Source organism: Lycium ferocissimum, chromosome 1, assembly GCF_029784015.1.
Source record: "Lycium ferocissimum isolate CSIRO_LF1 chromosome 1, AGI_CSIRO_Lferr_CH_V1, whole genome shotgun sequence".
NCBI classification, from domain to species: domain Eukaryota; kingdom Viridiplantae; phylum Streptophyta; class Magnoliopsida; order Solanales; family Solanaceae; genus Lycium; species Lycium ferocissimum.
In genome coordinates this window covers 64680635-64702178 of record NC_081342.1, presented here as the reverse complement: position 1 = coordinate 64702178, position 21544 = coordinate 64680635, and the positions used below count along the sequence as shown (strand labels likewise).

Below are 21544 nucleotides of genomic sequence, written 5' to 3'. Positions count from 1 at the left end.
GACGATAAACCCCAAATCCGTCATATTTCGTAAATTGTCGTTACGTTCCGTAAATAAGGAAAAGTATCATTATATTTTGTGATAAAGAGTCTTAAGTTGGTAGTCTATGTTATTTTCCCAAAATTTAAAGACCACTCAAAAGAAGGGCAATTCGCTATTCATGGGTTTAACTATTCTACGCTATTTATGTATCAACACTTTCAAGTCAACTTAAGAGAAAATTACAGTATAATCTATAGATTAGTGAGTGAAATAAGTACTCCTTCTAGTCCATTTTACTTACCATATTTTTCTTTTGCACGTCCTTCAGAAAATATTAACCCCAATATTAACTAAAAAAATAGTTTAATTAAACTACCTTTATTTATTTATCGAAAAAGGGTCAGATTTGCATCTATATTCTTCAAAAAAGGTTATATTTACTTTTCGTTATATTTTTTAAATATATTTGCCCTTATCATTCAACTTCGAGTACATATCTACCTCTAAACCGTTAATTCCCCTTGTCTCCACCGTTATTATCCTATGTGACGCCTATGAAAATATTATTTTTTTCTCAATTTAAATCTAATCGCAAATTAAACTCAACCCACCATTAAAATTGACCCACTTTGCAAAATAAACTCTTCTCAAAGATCTCCAAAAACCAAACCTGTGTAATCAATTGAAATTATGCTAAAGAAGAAGTCGAAATTAGATTATTACAAATTTAGACAGAAATTATTTCCTTTAGAATAGATTACAACAATAATAACATACCCAATGAAATACCTGAAGTAGGGTTTGAGGAGGTAGAGTGTACACAGATCTTACCCCTACCTTGAGAGGTAGATAGACTGTTCCGATATACGCTCGGCAGAAGTACAAGCAAATCAAAGCAATAAAAAAAAAAAAAAAGGAAGCAATAAGCTAAGACAAAATACTACTCCCTCTGTCCCAAAAAGATTATCTTCCTTTCCTTTTTAGTCTATCCCAAAAAGATTGGCACCTTTCTATATTTAGAAACAATTTAACTTTATGAGATGATTTACAGCCACACAAATATCTAAGGCTTATTTTAGACCACACATTTCAAAAGTCTTTTCTTTATTTCTTAAACTCTATACCAAATCAAACTAAGACAATCTTTTTGGGACGGAGGGAGTAATATAAAAACCGTGATAGAGCAAAAAAAAAAAAAAAAAAAAAAAAAAGCTAAATTAGAAAAGGGAAATATACTCAATTTTCAGAAAAAGTTATCCGTACAACCAAACACACCTTTATGAGTAAAAAGGAAAGAAAACACCATTTTTGTATAGTAACAACAATTTGCTGAGCCTCCATGAAAGTTGCTCCAAAAAAACCTCACTTTTTCAAACCAATTCTACCAGGCTTCAAAAATGGACTTGTAAGTATTAATAATAATAATAATACTTCCAATTATTTCATCTTTCCTTTAATTTCTCAGCTATATGTATAATGTAACATTCTGGAAAAAATTAGCTGCCCATTTGGGGTACCCTAACTATACATTATTTGTTGTTCTGTTAGAAAATTCCTATAGGTTTCAAGAATGGACTTTTGTAATTATTAATAGTTTCAAGATTCCTTTAATTTGTCTTCTATATGTATTCTCTTATTGTTAAATTTAGAAAAAAATAGTACCTTTACATTCTTGAAAAAGTTAGCTGCCATCTTTGGGACAAGGCTACCCTAATTATATGTACATTATTTATTGTTCTGTAGAAAATTCCTATAGGTTTCAAGAATGTACCTTTAATCTATCTTTTATATGTATTCTCTTACTGATAAATTTAGAAAAAAATAGTACCTTTACATTCTTGAAAAAAATTAGCTGTCATTTTTGGGACAAGACTAGCCTAATTATACATTATTTGTTGTTCTGTAGAAAATTACTGTAGGTTTCAAGAATGGACTTGGAAGTAGTACTAATACTTCCAGTTGTTTCAACATTCCTTTAATTTGTCTTCTATATGTATTATCTTATTGAAAAATTTAGAAAAATATAGTACCTTTACATTTTTGAAAATATTAGCTGCCATTTGTGGGACATACTGTAGAAGACTACTCTAGTAATACATCATTTGTTGTTCTGTTAGAAAATTCCTATAGGGTTCAAGAATGAACTTGTAAGTAGTAATACTTCCAATTGTTTCAAGATTCCTTTAATATGTCTTCTATGTGTATTCTCTTATTGATAAATTTAGAAAAAAGTAGTACCTTTACATTCTTGAAAAAGTTAGCTGCCTTTTTTGGAACAAGACTACCCTAATTATACGTTATTTGTTGTTCTGTAGAAAATTCCTATAGGTTTCTTGAAGTATCTGAAGGGATACGAGCATATTAAACGTGCAGTTCTGAAAAGGGCTGGTAAAAAGTGGCTGGTGAAAGTGAATGACCAGCTACTCAAAGCGGGTTGGAGAAAATTTGCTAAGGAAAATGAATTGCAATTGGGAGATCTGTTGGTGTTCAGACATGAAGGAAATATGGAATTTGAGGTTACCATCTTTGATTCAAGTCATTGTGACAGAGAATATGTAGAGTATTTGCAAGGAGGAGGAGGAGGAGCGCGTACTATCGAGGAAATTTCGAAGAAATTTGAATTCAAAGGTGAGATTTTTAGAGTCCATTAGTTTATACTTGATGATTTTTCAAGTTAATTCCCTTAATCTTAGCTTAAGATTCAACATGTTTAGATTAAATATTAGCAAAAAGGTGGGGTGGATGTAGAGGCGGGTCTAGGATTTGAAGTTTATGAGTTACTACAATGATCTCAAATTAATATATGTACAAATAATACTCCTAATTGAGTTCACAATCAAATAATCTTTAGATATTTAGTTAGTTCATTAAGATGAGGGAAATACGGCCGAGATGGTTCGGGCATGTGAAGAGGAGGTGCACGGAGGCACCAATAAGGAGGTGTGAGAGTTTGGCTATAGCAAGTTGAAGGAGAGGTAGAGGTAGGCCAAAGAAAAATTGGGGGAGGTGATCAGACAGGACATGACACATCTTTAGCTTACTGAGGACATGACCCTAGATAGGAAGGTTTGGAGGTCGAAGATTAGGGTAGAAAATAGTAGGTAGCCGTGTAGTGTAGTACTTTTGCGAGGGAGAAGCAGGGAGCTAGTTTCCTCTCATCTTCTCCTTATTTAGTAGTCTACCTAGTAGTCACATCGTATTTTATTCTTATTTACTACTAACTGTCATTTCGATTGCTTTGTTTATCTTGCTATTTTGCTGTTGTTATTTTCCTTGTCATCCTGCGTTGATTGCACTTAACCTCTCTACCCCACAAAGGTAGGGCTAAGGTCTGCGTACACCCTCCCCAGACCGCACTTGTAGGCGGGATTACACTAGGTATGCTGTTGTATATGTATGTACAAAAGTTATTGGTTCCCGTGAACCCGCATGATGTGTGCTGATTGGAATCACTTTCTCACATTTGATTTTTTGATTTGGATTTTTCTACAATTAACAATGCGAGGCTTTTTCCCCGTGCAGAAGCCGCTACTGACGACCCTATTGGCCAATCTCATGTTGTGTGCATAGTTAGATCCTATTGCCTTTCAAAAAGCTACTTTGTAAGTCTCAAAACACCCTTCAACAATCTTCGGGCTAAAGGAGACATGTGCACCATTTTTTTTCTTCACCTCTTTGTTTACTGGCGTTTACCGCCGAAAATATGCAGCATATGATGTGTTAGATGAAATGTGCAAAATGTTCTAAACGATTTCAGCGCCTTCCTGGAGAATTTTCAAGGGCAAATGGTCTCATCAACAAGAAATGTCGACTGATTATTAGAGATGAAAAACGAAGGTCATGGAATTTAAAGCTATATACCTCCACTTCTCAAGTCTATATTGGAGGTAAATGGGCTGAATTCCGTGATGCAAATGACATAAAGGGGGGAGATCATATAACGTTCGTGGTTGTTGCTAATGGAAAAAGACCAATATGGAATTTCTATTGTAAGTTTTCTCGTTTAAGCAACCTCTTATTTTTTGAGCAATCTTTTTAGTTTGTTATATACACCATACCAAAAGACTGTATTACATCTTTGATCAAATTATTTAGTGTTTGGTTGTCCAAACTGTAAAAAAATTTCTTCATAACAACTGCACTTTTAAAAATTTACCCAACCAAACAGTTGGGAATTTGATTTCAGTTGTTAACGTTTTTAGAATTGCAATAGAGATGCAGTTTAGTCCTCAACCTTTCCGGAGATATATTGATGACATGAGTATAACACAATAGTTTATGATCTTCTAAAGGAAATTAGAACTTTAAAACAGTAGTCCCCTACATACTGTAATTACTGAAATGAAACAGTATTAATCAATTACTACGTATTATAGTACAATTAGTTTACACTTGATCATTTGCAAGTTGATTCTCTTAACCTTAAAAGAAGTTTCAATTTATTTTTAGATAAACAGTTAGCAAAAAAACAGGTGCCTGTTTACATGCTATTCATACTTTAGTTGTTATCTATTTGTCATATTTAATCTCTTGTCATGTAGTAGTTTACTATTAACTATTCAAATGTTCTTTTCTTCGTATATTCTAAGTATCCATTCTATAAGTGTTTCTTACATGACTTTATGTGTAATTAGCAAATGGAACAGAAAAACCAGAGCACAAATTCATGTCATCATGCGAGGCTTTGCCCAATGTAGAAGCTGCTAAGGACATGCCTCTCTCTCACCCTCATTTCATTTGTACCATGAAACCATATTACCTTTTGAAGTATTCTCTGGTAAGTAATCGAAACTATATTGTACTTCCATTGTTATAAATAGTTAAAAGGAAAAAATAGATGAACTTATTCCGTTATGAGAAATTTTTTGGAAGTGTGAAGCATACGTATGAGGTCTTTTTCATTTTTGGCCCGTTGGACGAAATTAATTATGGCGCTAGTCAAAATATCCAAAACCTATACACTGATTACGTATATTATATGTATATTTGTGTATACAATATGTATATTATATGTATATTTGTACTTAATATACAAAACCTATACATTTGCTGGCTATTATTCTTTTTACTGGTCCAAAAATGTAATTATCCCTACATATGACCTGTTTTTGTGAAACTGATTATAAGCTGTTTCAGCGAGTTCCAGTCTCATTTGCACGGTTACACGGTCTCAGAAACAGGAAATGTACGATAATGATAAGAGACAAGCAATGGTCATGGAGATTTAGTCTATATGACGGTGGAGTAAACACCTATATTGGAGGCGAATGGCGCAAGTTCTGCATTGTGAATTGCTTAAAGGAAGGAGATTACTTAGTGTTTGAGATACTCGCCAAAGGGGAGAAGCCAATATTGAAGTTTCACGGCAAATTTCTCATCTAAGCCCTTTTAAATTTTATCCTGTTTTCCTCTCTTTATGTTTACCTATTTCTTTTAATCATAAATACAACAACACCAAACTTTGTTTTTTTATAAGGGTCCTTACTAGTGATTAAAGCTTATCTTTCTGTTTGTCGTGACCTCATAGTTTCTATATCTTGAATTTCAAAATACTGGACATTAATTTTGTTAGTGAAACATTATAGTGTCTTGGTGAAACCACACCATGTTTATTCATTTATTATTATTTCTTTTATGTTTTCTCAAGTTCTGATGAAGTTTTCAATCAACTGAACAAAATTCCGAGCTCATATTGGAAGGTTCTTACTTATAAAGTGTCTTACTTAGATTCTTTTTAGTGAATGTTTTAAGTAAACTTATTTACGCAAGCCTTTTCCGTTTCTTGAGAGTAAAAGTTACTGAGAAAAGCTTTTGAGTTTTGTAGAAGATGTTTTTGAGCTACTTACAATAGCAGTTAAAGCAGTTTACCGAGTATATATAAGCTCTATGTGACTGAGAGTTGAATTAGCCCTTATGAGATTCTTTTCCCCTCAAAAAATTCTTTTCTTTCCTAATTGTGACAATAACAATTCTTTTCTTCTTCAACTTAATGTTTATCTTTTGGTTTTAAATTCATGTTCTGTTTCAGTTCTAACATTATTGTGTCAATTTAAAAACTAGATTTGAGAGGAAATGCATCACTTCAGCCCAAAGGAAAGAAGATCAATTTGGATGCTAAAAGTGTTTCCACTCAAGGTCTGGATTTCAAAAGCAAACCCTAGTTGCTGTATCTAATACATTTTTTGCTCGGAAAAGGGCCAACTATACCCTTGTACTATTGGAAAAGGGCCAATATACCCCTCGTTATACTTTGGGTCCAAATATACCCTTACCGTTATACTATGGGCATAAATATACCCCTCCACCACCATTTCCACCATTACTGCCATATTATCCTTCAATCCCACCTCCAATCCCAACGAGGTGATTACACCACCTCCAGTCCCAACTACAACTACCCTAATTCCGTCCATAACTCAGCTCCGATCCCAAATCCCGCCCCTTCACCACCTTCATGCTCCTCTGCTCCGCTGTTCACCGCCACTTACAACACTCCGTCTTCAGATTATCCATCTTATCCTTCTTCTTACCCTCCTTATACACACAATCCAATTTACTCTTCACTGATCCACCATCTCCATTACAGTCCTAGAACCCTCCACCACCACCGCCGGCAACAGTATCGGCATTGCAGCAGCCTCAGCCCTCCTCTCCTTCTCCTTCATTTGAATCTTACAGACCTTACCAAAAACCCAGTTCATTCTCAACCTCAAGAGCCTTATTATCCAATTCGTAATTCTTCCTATCCTTCAGTTTATCCAACTTTGAATTTTAATAATTCCTTAAAGTTTGATCAAAATAGACCTTATTTTGATGATGACTTGTATTATTCCTTCCCAACCCATTCGACATATTAGGTCAATGTTGTTGTTTGATTTCACTCTTACACAACCCGTGATCAATACTTAATAATTGACTACCACAACTTAATGTCTTCTCTAATTTTTAATTTCTACCACCGTTAAAATACACAAACATTAAAGTTTCTGACACATCCTTGCTGGTCCTATCTTTCTAACACATCTTGTGGTGGAGGGGTGGAAATTTTAGTGGTGGAAAATGGGAGGAATAAAATGGGTGAGGTGTGGTGTGGTGGCAATGCCACGTGGCATCCACCTCATCAAATATCATTGCCATGTAATATAGGATGTCCAAGGTGGACAACTTTAACGGTGGAGGGGTAAATTTGTGCCCAAAGTATCGGTAAGGGTATATTTGGACCCAAAGTATAACGAGGGGTATATTTGGCCCTTTTCTTTTCGTTTCTCTGATTCTATCTTTCTTTCATGTATCTTAAAAGGAACAACAGGCCTTACTATTAACACCTCGGACGTGACTGCTCCAAAAGCTCAAGTACCTCCTTCAACATCTGCTAATGAGGCTAACCCTCATTTTATTTCTATTATTAAACCTTATTCCATCAGCAATCATTTTCTGGTAAGTTATTTTGAATTAATTATAGTTAAGCCCTTAATAGTTAAGATCTGCAGTAAGAGTTCTTCTTTTTCGTGATAACACGTTATTGGTCTTTACAATGGGATAAAACTTGAGCAGTATATTCCATTAGCTTTTGCAAAATCAAATGGCTGGATGAATAGGCGTTGTAAGATGATTCTCATGGATGAACAAGGGAGATCATGGTCAGTTCGACTAGGGCCAATCTCAGATCAGCAGGTCGGTATTCACAGGGGATGGCAAAAATTCAGAGAAGCAAATGATGTCCAAGTAGGAGATACTTATAGGTTTGAACTCATCAACAACAAAGAAATACCTGTAGCTTATTTCCATCGTGAGTATTTCTTTCCTTCCCTTTATTTTTCATGATCTTAATTTACCCGTACCTCCTGTTTAGTGTTTACGCCAAACAAATAAATACATGACAAGTGTTGTTCATGCACTCATATATGCATTTTTACTTTTAACTTTTAAGTGCTAAGGTTAAATCTTGATTTGGTGTAAACACGGGTTGGCTAAGTATCTACCTATTTGCATGAACGTCCTTCGTGCAATACATGCTTTTAAACTTCTTTCTGCTCGGCTATTAAAATGTTGAGAGAGCATGGAATCATAAGCAGATTTTTCTATGGTAGTGATGTGAAAATATTATGCCACACTTTGAAAGAGAGATGAATTTTGAAATGTGTTATACAGCTTTATTTTTTATATTAAATGGCTGCGAAAGTTTTTAAATATTCTGGATGTATTGCTTTACAAAAATCAGATTATTTGCACTGTATGACCCTTTTTCAGGCCACCCTTTATATTTAGTCTATTGGCCTCAAAAAGGCCATTTGTGCAAATACCCTACAAGTTCCAACCCCCAAAGAAAATCTAGCTTAGACTTCTATTTAATTATATAGTGGTTTTATGGAATCAAGTCTACAAAATTAGATTCATTGCGAAGAGAGTGTATGTTATGTTAAAAGAAAATTTTCAGGTAAATATTCTGGGAAGGATGCCAAGCAAAACCCTTGACAAGTTAGTGAAGCAGGTGGTGATGGGGAAGGGAAAGGAGCACTGAAGTGATGCTTTGGATATACAACATGTTGCCTAATCTCAACAGAAGATGTACCTTAAACATTTTTTTTAATAACTGGGAAATCCTCGAAGGCCAATGGTGCATGGTTCAAAATTCCCTGGATAATGGATCCGTCCCTTTACCTTCTCCATTTAATACCAAGATGTCTGCAGTGGGATTTTAACCCGTAACGTGTGCCTAAATCCACATATCACGCGTTGTGCTCTTACCATTAGGCTAAAGTGAGGACAAAGATGTACCTTAGACATTTTGGTCTTCAAAAGCCAAACCTGCATTTGTATGTTGTATTCTAGATCTGCATTCAATTACCCTTCATTTGATTACATGTACATGTTTCTTCAAATTTATTTGTATTCAGTAATGGTGTAGTTGTAATTTAACCAACTCAAGCTAATTGTAATTTGTAGTTGACTTCATACTGACTTAATTTGGTAAATAATTTGTTCTCCCTGCATTTTAATTTACCCGAACTAGTTTGATTGCACGAAGTTTAAGAAAGAAAAAAGACTTGAAATTTGTGATCATATACATGTCGTAACGTTTTATCTGGTTATAAAAGTTTTTCATTAAGGGTAAGTGAGAAACTTAAAGTATATTATTTTTAAATATAGACGTGTTTTCTAACAGATCTATAAAAAAAAATGTCATATAAAATGGATCAATGCTAGTACATGTAAATAAGCTAAATCCTGTCCTACTTTTGGAAAGACCTGTGACAAAGTGGTGGATTTAAGATTTATATTTCAAGGCTAAGAGGGATATATGTCAATTTTTTAAAAATTATTTTAGTGACTTCTTACATATATACCTGTACTCTGTGTAAAAATATGGGGATCAATTGAAACACTTAATGCATAGTTTAGCCTTACCCTTGAGCTTGTAGCCAAATTCTTTTGACACCCTCTTTCACAAATATATCCTCCGTTGGCACGGATTTTAAAATTGAAAGGGATACTTTTGAAATACTTTTGAAACTTACGGTCTGAAATAAGCCATAAATATTTATAGCAGTAAATCATATCATTAAGGGTGTGAAAGGGGAAGTTTTAAATTAAATTATTTTTAAATATAAAATGTATCATTTTTTTTTATAGATTAAAAAAAAGTGTATCACATGAATTAGAAACGGGAGACCACTAATATGTTACACATCAATCCATGCTCATTACAATTTGAGAAGAGCACGTAAATCCATGCTCCTCCACGTAGATGATAGATACGCCCCTGCACAGAGTCCACTGATATGAAAAGCCACATTTTTTTCATTCCATTTGTAACGTCCAAGTTTCTGTACAACTCTATAATTTCCCTTCAATTTTTCATTTTGCATGTAACGAAAAACAAACAGAGCACCTTTTCTGTACTCTAAGTACATTTCTTGAGCTTCCATGAAAGTCCCTCCAAGAAAACCTCGCTTTTTCAAACCCATTTTGCCAGGCTTCAAAAATGGACTTGTAAGTAATACTTTGAATTGTTTCATCTTTCTTCCTTTAATTTATCTGTTGCATGTTTGATATAGAGGTGGAGAAGCGCGGAGATAGAGCTGGAGCTTGAAGTTTATGGGTTCGAGATTTTAATCTGATAAAGTTACAGGATTCTAAAGTAATAATTTGTACATATTCAATGTATATTTTAATACAAATATACAAGGTTTGTACTTGGAACAAAAGCTACTAGGTTCGGCTGAACACCCTAACTATGGTTGTGAGGGGGTTTATCAGAGAAAAGAAGCTGAGATCAAAAGCATGATGCATAATTTAAATGAATCTTCTTTTATTGATTATTTGGGTAGAAAATAGTAGAAAACATCAGGGGTTTAAATTTGATGGCGTTAACCTTTAAGGTTCAGAATCTAATATTTATCTACATTTTAGGAAATTTCACATGCATGGTTTGCACTCTGTGTCAATTTGATGGGCTCAATTGCACCCATTAAATGCATGTGACATGTCCCGTTGAACTCTTGAAATTATGAGTTCGGAGTTTAATTTTTGTTCATATTTTCGTAATTTTCACATGCATGTCTGTATATAGTGTCGATTCCGGCTCTGATTGTCACGTCCTGTAATTTAAGGCTATTCTAATTATACATATTTGTTATACTGCAGAAAATTCCCACAGGTTTCTTGAAGTATCTGAAGGGACACTCGCATATTAAACGTGCAGTACTAAGAAGTGATGGTAAGAAGTGGCTGGTGAAGCTGAACGGGTATCGACTAGAAGATGGTTGGAAAAAGTTTGTAGAGGAGCTTAATTTGCAACTGGGAGATTTGTTGATTTTCAGACATGAAGGAGATATGGAGTTTGAGGTTTCCATCTTTGATTCAAGTCACTTGGACAGAGAATATGGAGCTGAAGAAGCGCGTACTCCTGGAGAAACTTCGAAGAAACGTGAATTCAAAGGTGATGTTCTTCAGGGCACATTTGTGATATATATTTCTTCAACATCTACTGGATGCACAAACAGAAACATGCTTATATTATAAGGAAAAAGTAGCATAGAAAGAGAAAATAATAGTGAAGACTAAAATAAATGAAGAAAACATAATTTAATTGATGTAATTAATTTGTTCTAGCAAAAATATATATTTACAGCGACTACAATAACATAATTTGACATTAAAAAGCTTATTAGCATATGCCAACCACAATTTGAATATCATTATATATCCATTAGTAAAAAGTAAAGTATTATGAAGGAAAGGAAGCTGAAATATGTTGAATACTGTATTCAGTTGTGCAAAGAATAATTAATCTGGAAAGATAAATATACAATTTATAATACTTAATTACTTGTGGGGTTACACTGGATATGTTGTTGTTGTTGTTGTTGTATAATGCTTAATTAGTGGAAAGTTATTAATTTGAACATTACTTTACAATAATCATGGCAGAACAAAACTTATAACTTGTATAAAACATTGAAGCAATATGTATAGGACAGTAGTTTATATGTCCTAACAGAAAATAAACATATACATACTATATGAATTGTTTATTTTCCATTTTCCGTTAGGACATATAAATGATGTTCCTATTTTTTAAGTGTAATTTGTCATATTTAATTTCTTGAAGATACAAACAACTAAACCTCAATCCCAAGTCAATTCATAATAAAAGAGTTTTCCTTGAAGGTCTGAATTTCAAGAGCAAATCCTTGTTGCTGTATCTTTGTCTTTTCTGTTTATTTCTCCGATTCTAATGATTCTTCTTTATTTTCTTTTCTTGTCGTATCATCTTTTGTAATAACAGGCATTAGGATTAAGAACTTAATAGTGAAGGCCTTAACATCTCCTAATGGTAACCCTCATATCTTTTCTACTTTTACTAACCTGATTCTATCAGCTGCTCTGTTTTGGTAAGAAGTTCGAATTAATTTTAGTTAAGACCTACTGATGGTACAAGAGAATTTGAAATTAGTAGATTATTCAACTTTGTAGACTTAAAAGTAGTTTTACTATTAAAAAAAATGTGCATATAGTAGGAAAGTTAGCCCTTCGGACAGGTTGTATCATGTTGAACTATTACTATATTCTCTTGTTCATGAGGTACTTTTTTCAAATTTTGAAGTGACCTTTTACGTAACTAACAAATACTACAGAATTGTTAGAAGCAGCCAAGGACATGCTTTTGGGTCGCCCCCATTTAATTTCTACCGTCAAACCCCATTGGATTTCAAAGTGTGTCATGGTAAGTGCAAAACTAAATTCTACTTTAATAAAAAGGAAAAAAAAATGAACTCATTTTGTCGTGAGAAATACTTTTTCTTAAATAATTTGAAAGTGTGAAGCACAATATGAGCTATTTATGTTTAGCTGGTTAAAAAAAATTTCAGCATGTTCCAAAACTATTTGCACGGGAAAGTGGCCTCATCAACAGGAAATGTAGGATAATGATAAGAGATGAGCAAAGGTCATAGGAGTTTAAGCTATATTACAGTGCAAGCAGAACTTTCATTGGAGGTGGATGGCGTGAATTTTGCGCTGCTAATTCTTTAAAGGAAGGAGATCACATAATGTTTGAGATATTTTCGATGGGAGGGACACCTATATTGAAATTCTACGGCAAGTTTTGCATCTTAGCCCTTTTCTTATAGTTCATCCACTTATCTGTTATTTATCTACTTCTTTCTTACAAATCATGATTACAATGAAATGACATTCTGTTTCTTTATAAGGATCCTTTCTAGGTATTAAAGCTTCTCTTTGTAACTGTTGTTATATCGATTTGTTTGTCTTACTTTTCTTTTAGTTCTGTTTCAGAAAGAATGTCTCTTTCCTATTTTGGCAACTCTTTTATTCCAACTTTCCACATGGTATGTTAAGACCAAAAGATCAAAGGATATTTCGGTACATTTTACATATCTTTAATTTAAGACTTCAAGATTCAAAAGTCTTCTTTACTTTCTTAAACTCCGTGTCAAGTCAAAACCAGACAAACAAATTGAAACGGAACTGATTTATCTTGGATAACTGCTCCATCATAAAAACTGATACTGTCCAATCAAACACCAAAATCTAGAGCTTATCATGTGGAGGTTTTATTTATAAAGAGTCTTAAATTTAGTAAATTTGAAAGAGTCTTTACGAAAGCTTTTCCCATTTTTTGAGAGTAACAGTTACTGAGAAACGCTTTTGAGTTTGTCCAAGGCCTTCTCGAGCTAGCTCATCAGAAAGTTCTTTCTCTAGTTTAATATTAGGCTTATTCAGGCACTTTACTGTGTAGTACACTGTGAGATACAATGGCCTGAAAAAAAAAAGTTCTATGTTTCTGAGGGTTGAATTAGCCCTTCCGAAATACTTTTCATCTCTCCTTTTCGCCTCAATTTTTATTTTCTTTCTATATTGTGACAATAACAGTTATTTTCTACTTTATTGGTTTTAGATTCATCTTCCGCTTTTGATTCTAACATTCTTGATTGTTTATGTCGACTTAAAAACTAGATCTAAGAGGAGAGGCATCACTCCAGCCCGAAGGAAAGAAGACTAATTTGGATACTGAAAGAGTTTCCACTCAAGGTCCGAATTTCAAGATAAATTCCTTGTTGAATCGAATAAATTTTTTCCTTTTCATTTCTAATATCAAGGTTAATGGTCTCATGGTAAATAGAGTTAACTTCTACTGAATTTGTGATAGTAGAGCAGAGCTAATAGGGACTTGTTTGAGTTTTTCCATATATCTAATACGCTACAGGTGTTACATGATGAAAAATATTGTGCTAAGATATGCTACCAAGCTGATTCGCAGTAACTAATTGAGAGAACTTTGCATGGACTTTTTTCTTTTCATGAAGGATGTATTGCAAAAGGAATAATGTATATAGTTGAATAACTAAATTGAGGAAATTATATGACTTTTTTCACAAATGATGATTATTTGACATTTAGAAAAACCATGATCACATAGTGCAAGAGAATCTGGAAATAGTTGATTAATCAAGGTTATGGCTCGGAAAGTATTATTACTATTCAAAAATCTGCATATAAAGGAAAGAGGCCACCAAGACGGATTCTATCATGTTGAACTATTGATATGTTCTTTTGTTCGTGTGCCATAAGTGCCCTTTCCACTACCATTGAGAGTTGAACTAGCCTTCCATTATTCTTTTTCATATCTATCGACATTTAATTTCTTTCTGAATTATTATAATACTAATTTCTGTTTTACTTCAATAATGTTCTTCTTTTGATTTTAAATCATCTTGAGTTTCAGTTCTGACACTGTTGTTTCATTTTAAAAATTGATTTGAGGGGAAAATTATCAATCCGACCTTGAGGAAAGAAGACTATTTTGCATGCTAAAAGAGTTTACACTGAAGGTCTGAATTTCAAGAGCAAATCCTCAATATTGTTGTATCTTTGTGTTTTCTGTCCATTTCTTTGATTCTAATGATTCTTCTTTCTTTATTTTTTCTTGTTTTTCTTAAATAACAGGTCTTAGGATTAAGACCTTAACATCTCCTAATGCTAACCCTCATTTTTAACTGCTGTTCCTTTTTGGAAAGTGTAATTTGTCGTATTTAGTTTCTTGAAGAACAAAGGGTGGGGTTGATATGTAATTTGTCAGACAACAATAAGTACAGCTTGATTCCTAGTAATTTGAGACCGACTAGATGAATTTTTACTGTCTATGCTGCACCGTTTAAATCCTTCAAGAAACTTAATTTATTGATGATGTAACAGAAAAACCGAAGACCAGCATCGAGTCGTCAATCAAGGCTTCTTCCCATGCAAAAGCTGCTGCTCACAAGCCTTTTGGTCATTCTAATTTTGTATGCACTATTAGACCATATTGCCTTACATGGGGTTTCTTGGTAAGTCTTAAAACTCACTAATTTCACCCAAGGAAGCATGTGCACCATTTTTCTTATTTATATCTTTGTTAAGTGAATATCCAAAGAATATGAACTATTTAATGATGTGTTTAAATGGCTATACACTATGCCAGTGTGTTCCTAAACATTTTGCATATGCAAATGGTTTCATCACCAACAAGAAGTGCGGTTTGATTATAAGAGATGAAAGGCAAATAAGGTCGTGGAATTTAAAGCTAAGGTCTTATAAAACTCAACTCTATATTGGAGATGGATTTCGTAAATTCATTGCGGATAATATCTTAAAGGAGGGAGATCGTATCATGTTTGAGGTTGTCACTGATGGAGAGACACCTATATGGAAATTTCATGTTGTTACTGATGCAGAAACTCCAATGAGGAAATTTCCGGGTACGTTTTCTCAACTAACCAGCCTCTTATTTCTTTGATGATCCTTTTCGTTGTCATATGCGCTACTACTCTCAGTTGTATTTTTGAACAATACGTCTTGGATATAATCTTTTTTCTTTTTGTTTAGTTGTCTGAAGTGTGTAATGCATACATTTTTCACCTAATAGAAACAAGAAGGTGTGGCGCGTAAAGTACTGTCTCTATTTGTATTTCATATCACTTGCTTCGGTCAACATATTGTTCATTTTTATCCTTTGCTACTCATAATTATCATGAACTCCAACCTTCCATCCTCTTCATACTAAATCTTTTTTAAACTCCAACACATACAGTTCCTCGCTGAGTAGTCATCTTGTGCATGCTTCGTCTACATTTTCCTTAAGACCATTTTGGTAGTGGGCAGTTAACTATAGTTTGATTGATATTCTCAATATGTATCTTCTTTTGCCGTTTTGGATGTGAAAGAAACACGTCGATATATTCAAGTGAAAAGCGAATCCAGATAAAACGCTTCTCTCTAGGGTGTTAAAGTTTGAAAGTCGACCTTTTCCCGCTTTTCAAGAGCAAACCCTTTTAGTTATGTTCATAACCCTTGTATTCTCTTTACAGACTTGATTGTAATGTTTCTTCTTTCTTCTACTTGCAACCACAGGCCGTGGGATTAAGACCTTGGACGTGAATGCTCCGAAATTACAAGTACCTGCTTCAACATCTGCTGATGCCAACCCTCATTTTATATCTACTGTTAAATCTTATTCCATGACCATTTCTTCTTTGGTAAGTGATTTAAATAAATAGCAGTTAAGATATTAACTACTAGTTCCCTTTTTGATCTCTGTATTGAAATATAATTTGAGCAGTATTTCCCTTTGGCTTTTGCAAAATCAACTGGCCTGATGAATGGACGTCGTGAGATGATTCTCATCGATGAAGAACATAGATCATGGTCAATGTGTCTAGGGCAAATGGCAAATAAGCAATTTGGAATTAGAAGGGGATGGACAAAGTTCAGAAAAGCAAATGGTTTCCAAGTAGGAGATACTTACATGTTTGAACTCATCCACAACGGCCAGATACCTATAGCATTTGTCCATTGTGAGTATTTCTTTGTTTCCCTTTGTTTCATGACCATCCTGTGTTAATGTATGTCGTTTTTCTTCTTTGTCCCTTAGGCAGTAAGAATGCGGGAGACGTTTTGGAACCAAAAGAAAATTTTCACTGAGAATTTTGAAAATGTTTGTAACTTTAGAAGTTGGGGAAAATCTTGTTAGTTAAATTTTTTAATTGATCAAAATTTACTTGCCTGTATGAGCTGACCCTCACTGGTGAGAGAGTGATTAAAGGGACACAACGACTTTCTCATTTGATTTTGTGTCTATAATATTTTGATTAGTCTTCTTTTCGGAGGTTACTCACCTGGTGTCTAGTATCCATATTGGAACTCGAGACTTCTAGTTAAGGTGCATGGAAGGATCCTATGCATCCTACCACAACTATTGGTGATGGGACGATTATATAGTGCTTTATATAATTCAGTCTCCAAAATATAGATTCATTACTGAGGTATGTTTTGCTTTTCAAAAAAATGTAGGTATTTTGAAACTATCACAAGATAATATGAAGCAGTTGGTGATGGGTAGCACTGAAGCCAGTTGATGTAATGTTTTTGGATCTACTACATTTTGTTAAATCCGAAAAAAAAATTCAGCTGTATGATGTGTAGTACTTTCTGTTTTGAAAATATCCTCTAATCCATGAATAGTAATTAAATTATGGTAATCCATGAATAGTAATTAAATTATGGTAGCCTTTTGGATTCTTGCCTGTTGTAATCAAACCAGGAAAAAGGAAAAGAAATAGAGTTCCTGCTAGTAGTGAACGCAGCATGAAACATTAGACGCATGTCACAAGCTTGAACCGCGCAGCAAAGAAAAACTTTGTATTTAAATAGAGAAGGGTAGAGAGAGACAAGCTTATTATCCATCGTGTTTTGAACCGTATGCTAATAACCCTTGAGGATAGAGTTCTTATATATGGAGAATTCTTATTATTTCTCTTGAACCACACATTTACCTGGACTGAAAACCATAGATTCTATTAGTGGATACATGGAATGCAAATTAGCTACTCCATTTCTTCTCTTTCCCACTCCAAAAATTAGAAATTTCTCCATTTACTAATAAGATACTACTAAAAATGTCAGGATCAGTATGAACTAGTTGACTATATGCTACTCCCTTTGTCCCAATTTAAGTGTTTTAGTTTGACTAGGCATGGAGTTTAAGAAATAAAAAGAAATTTTTGAATCTTATGGTTTTAATTTAAAGATGTGTAATGTACTAAAATGTCTTTTGAATCTAGTGATTATAAACTCACACGTAGGACGTTTGATTTGTCAACTTACTAAATATAGAAGAAGACAATCTTTTTGGAACAGACAAAAAAAAAAGGTACGACACTTAAATTGGGACGGAGAGAGTATATCCTTCACTGCTACTAGTTTTAGTATAGATATTAGGTTTAATTAAAAAAATCAAATAAAAAAGAGTAAAGAGGTTAAAATCACCCAAAATTAGTATTTTATCACCCAATATGTGATAAAATATTTGGGTGTAGCTGCTCTTAACAGCTAATTAAGCTTACAACAACATGCCCGGTATGTTTCCACAAGTGGGATGCCAATTAAGCTTGCAATTTTTAAAAAGTTATATTTGTTTTTTTTTTCCTTTATTACCTATATATCCTTTGTTTGTTCATCATGTTTTTACCTTTTTTCTTTCTAGGACTTCGTGAGAATAACAAGCACACGAGAGAAATAACTGGACTGAAATTAGTCAAATATAAATGCAACCCCAAAGTAAAAACAGACCACAATTAGTTAGTACTTTATAAAAGAGACATTTAAACATGTCCTGCACACAATTAGCACTTTCACTCCATTTGTGTTACTTCCAAACCTCCTGAATTCTTTCATCTTGCATGTAATATAAAACAAAGAGAGCACCATCTCTCTAAACTAATTACATTTAATTTCTTGAGCCTCCATGAAAATCCCTCCAAAGAAATCTCATTTTTTCAAACCCATTGTGCCAGGTTTCAAGAATGGACTTGTCCCAAAAAGATTGTCTACTCCCTCTGTTCAAAAAGATTATCTTCCTTTCTTTTTTAGTCTGTCTTAAAAAGATTGTCCCTTTCTATATGTAGAAACAATTTAATTTTATGAGATGATTTACAGCCACACAATTATCTAAGGCTTGTTTTGGACCACACATTTCAAAAGTCTTCCTTTATTTCTTAAATTTTATGCCAAGTCAAAAGAGAACAATCTTTTTAGGACGGAAGGAGTAATACTTTCAATTAATTGTTTCATTTTTCCTTTTATTTGTCTGCTGCATGTGTAATACAGAAGTGAAGGAGGGAGTTGATCACAGAAAAGAATATGAGATCAAAAGCATAAACTAATTTACTTCATAGGAATCAAATATTTTTCACTTTATTTGAAATTTTTGAAGTTGGAGCCGTGTTTGATTATATAATTTTTGCAAATAATATTTGATTGTTTGAATGTACTCAAAGTGGAAAAAAAAAAAAGTGAAAATAGGGTTTTAGGTGTTTCCCAAATTCCAAATATGAAGTTGTATTTGGAATTTTTATGGCCAAACATATTTTTCAAGTAAAGTGAAATTTTTTTTTTGAAAAAAGTGAATAATCATGGCCAAATGGGTAAGTAAGTAGGCGTTTGGCCACAGAAACCAAATATTTTTCACTTTATTTGGAATTTTTGAAGTTGGAGTTGAAGATGGGTTGTGTCTGGTTATAGTTTTTGCAAAAAAAAATTGGTTGTTTGAATGTACGTGTTTTTCAAATTCCAAATACAACTTCAAGGTGTTTCCCAACTTCAAGTTGTATTTGGAATTTTCATGGCCAAACGCTGATTTGCAAATAAAGTGAAAAAATTTCGAAAAAAAAGGTAATAATTCTCATGGCCCAACAGATAAATCTTCTTTTATTTATTATTGGGTAGAAAATATTTGAGGTGACAAAATTAGTCCATGAAAACATGACAAACCCAAACCCCCCCACCCCCCCCCCCCCCCGCCCCAATTTATTAATTAAGTCCATTTTGACTCACTCAATTTAGTTCATCTGAATGTTCGGCTGATATCTAGCCCAAATTGATCCATGAAAAAAGTTTTCATTTCTTTGTTTGATATGTCGAAATATAGGCGTAATAAAGAAAAAAAAAAGTATTGCTATTTGGTAATTAAAACAAACTATAAGAAAGCACACAAAGAAATTAAAAGTTGGTAAGAGTTGGGAGGGTTGTGCTATGACCCATTATTTAGCGATTTTTACCCAACCCATTTCAGCCCAAGTTATCTTTGGGTGGGTTAATGATCCGCACATTTATTGACTCAGTCTATTTTGACCTACACAAATTCAACTCAACCTGGCCGGTTGACAACTCTAGAATAATTGTATTGTCTTTGATCAATACACTTTTGAAATCATGGAGTCAGAATTTAATATTTTGTTGACGTTTTAGGAATTTGACATGTATACTTGCATTCTGTGTTGAACATGATAATGATGGGACAAGGCCATTCTAATCATATATATTGTTGTACTGCAGAAAATTCCTATAGGTTTCTTGAAGTATCTGAAGGGAAACAGGAATGAATATGCTATGCTGAGAAGGGCAAGTAAAAAGTGGCACGTGAAGGTGAATAATCAGCGACTAGAAGAGGGTTGGGAAGAATTTGTAAAGGATCATGATATACAATTGGGAGATATTTTGGTATTCAGACATGAAGGAGACATGGAATTTGTGGTCACTGTCTTTGATTTAAGTTACTGTGAGAGAGAATATGAAAAATGAGTTCATGAAAGAGAAGAAGAAAAAGCCCGTATTATTGAAAAGTCTTCCAAGGAATTTGAATTCAAAGGTGAACTTCATTTGTTCTGTTTTTTGTTTCCTATTGTGTATTTGTTATTTATGGAAATTAATTTGCTTATTTAATGCAAAGTATAAATGAATAGTACTAATAATGCATTGCCGGTATGAATATGTGGAAATTTTTTGATGATGCTTACTTCATTACCTAGTGCTAGACAATTTGAAAATAGTACTCCCGCGTCCTATTTTATGTGATGGTATCACTATTTGGAGGGTCGAACAACTTTTTATTTGACTTTCTCAAACTACTTTTGAATATTTTGAATTATTAATTTTGTTTAGTTATAGTATTTTTCATGTAGTTTTCGAATATGTAAATTTATTTATAAAAGAACATAGAGAATGTATGCTCTAATTCGTACCCAAAATTAGGTGTATTGACCCTCGTACTCCGAACCCTTTCACATAAATTCGAAAAGAGGGAGTGGTTTATTTAACTCCATAGGTTATGCAATACATTTGCATTTAGCTGAAATTAAGGACATGCTCTATCTCAGTGAAGCTATTGTTTTGTAATTCTGTTCGTGAAGTTTTATTTTTAAAACATTAACTTAAATAGCCGTCCGTCCCAAAAAATAGTCTATAGAGGAATAATATATGTATATCGGCTACAACGACATATCCAACGAAATCCCACAAGTGGTTTAAAATAAAATTTACACATTTGAAAACTACATAAAAAGTATTAAGCATAACACATAAATAGGCCCTTAAACCTGGTCTCAGCTAGCAAGTATGTCCTTCAACTTTGGGTGTGCACAAGTAGGCACCGCAACTTCTATGAAGTTGAACAAGTAAATATAAATGATGACGTGACACATAAATATTGGAGGGCCACATCAGCATTTATGTTTACTCATTTAACTTTATATAAGTTAAGGTGCCTACCTGTGCACACCCGAAGTTAAAAGGCATGCCAACTGAAGCCAAGTTTAAGGGCCTATTTATGTATTATGTCAAAGTATTACTTATAGGTCATAGTAATTAATAATTCAAAATATTTAAAAGATATATCAAAAAATTACTGTGAAAGATTTATTTAAACCTCGAAATCCGAAAAATACCACATAAATAGGAATGGAGGGAGTAATAAGGGGGTTTTAATTATAGGTGACAAATGGGTTTTAAAATTGAGTTGGGGTAACTCTAGTTTTTTTAATTGAGTAAAGGTGATAAACTTTGGATTAGTGATTAGAGAAATTTGACTCACCCCAAAGTTATATTTTTAACATTTTAACCCCAAGCTTTATTTTTTACACTTTGCCCCAAGTTTTATTTTTAACACTTTGACCCAACCCATATAAACCCTACGGAGCCAAAATAACGCGCCAAATATTCTATT

The 21544-nt window shown here is 33.5% G+C and overlaps 3 protein-coding genes across 4 annotated transcripts; all 3 read left to right on the top strand.

The window, feature by feature from the left end:
* Window positions 1-1245: 1245 nt before the first annotated feature.
* On the top strand, window positions 1246-8577 carry LOC132057273 (B3 domain-containing protein REM8-like). Of its 2 annotated transcripts, none has more exons than XM_059449815.1 (10): window positions 1246-1387; window positions 2298-2610; window positions 3505-3584; window positions 3740-3971; window positions 4617-4759; window positions 5119-5347; window positions 6043-6117; window positions 7292-7419; window positions 7537-7771; window positions 8420-8577. In XM_059449815.1, the coding sequence occupies exons 1-10, from the start codon at window positions 1322-1324 to the stop codon at window positions 8455-8457; spliced, it is 1539 nt and encodes a 512-aa protein (XP_059305798.1). In that variant the 5' UTR covers window positions 1246-1321; the 3' UTR covers window positions 8458-8577. The 2 variants fall into 2 exon arrangements, with proteins under 2 accessions (XP_059305798.1, XP_059305792.1); XM_059449809.1 differs by having other exon boundaries at window positions 7283-7419.
* A 1310-nt stretch (window positions 8578-9887) lies between these two features.
* LOC132066345 (B3 domain-containing protein REM6-like) lies at window positions 9888-11007 on the top strand. Its single transcript, XM_059459672.1, has 2 exons — window positions 9888-9975; window positions 10630-11007. The coding sequence occupies exons 1-2, from the start codon at window positions 9910-9912 to the stop codon at window positions 11005-11007; spliced, it is 444 nt and encodes a 147-aa protein (XP_059315655.1). The 5' UTR covers window positions 9888-9909.
* A 1120-nt stretch (window positions 11008-12127) lies between these two features.
* Window positions 12128-17017, top strand: LOC132057337 (B3 domain-containing protein REM10). The gene is made up of 6 exons (XM_059449901.1): window positions 12128-12211; window positions 12357-12585; window positions 13465-13539; window positions 15898-16022; window positions 16106-16340; window positions 16837-17017. Exons 2-6 carry the CDS (start codon window positions 12537-12539, stop codon window positions 16899-16901), a joined length of 549 nt encoding a protein of 182 aa, XP_059305884.1. The 5' UTR covers window positions 12128-12211; window positions 12357-12536; the 3' UTR covers window positions 16902-17017.
* Window positions 17018-21544: the final 4527 nt, after the last annotated feature.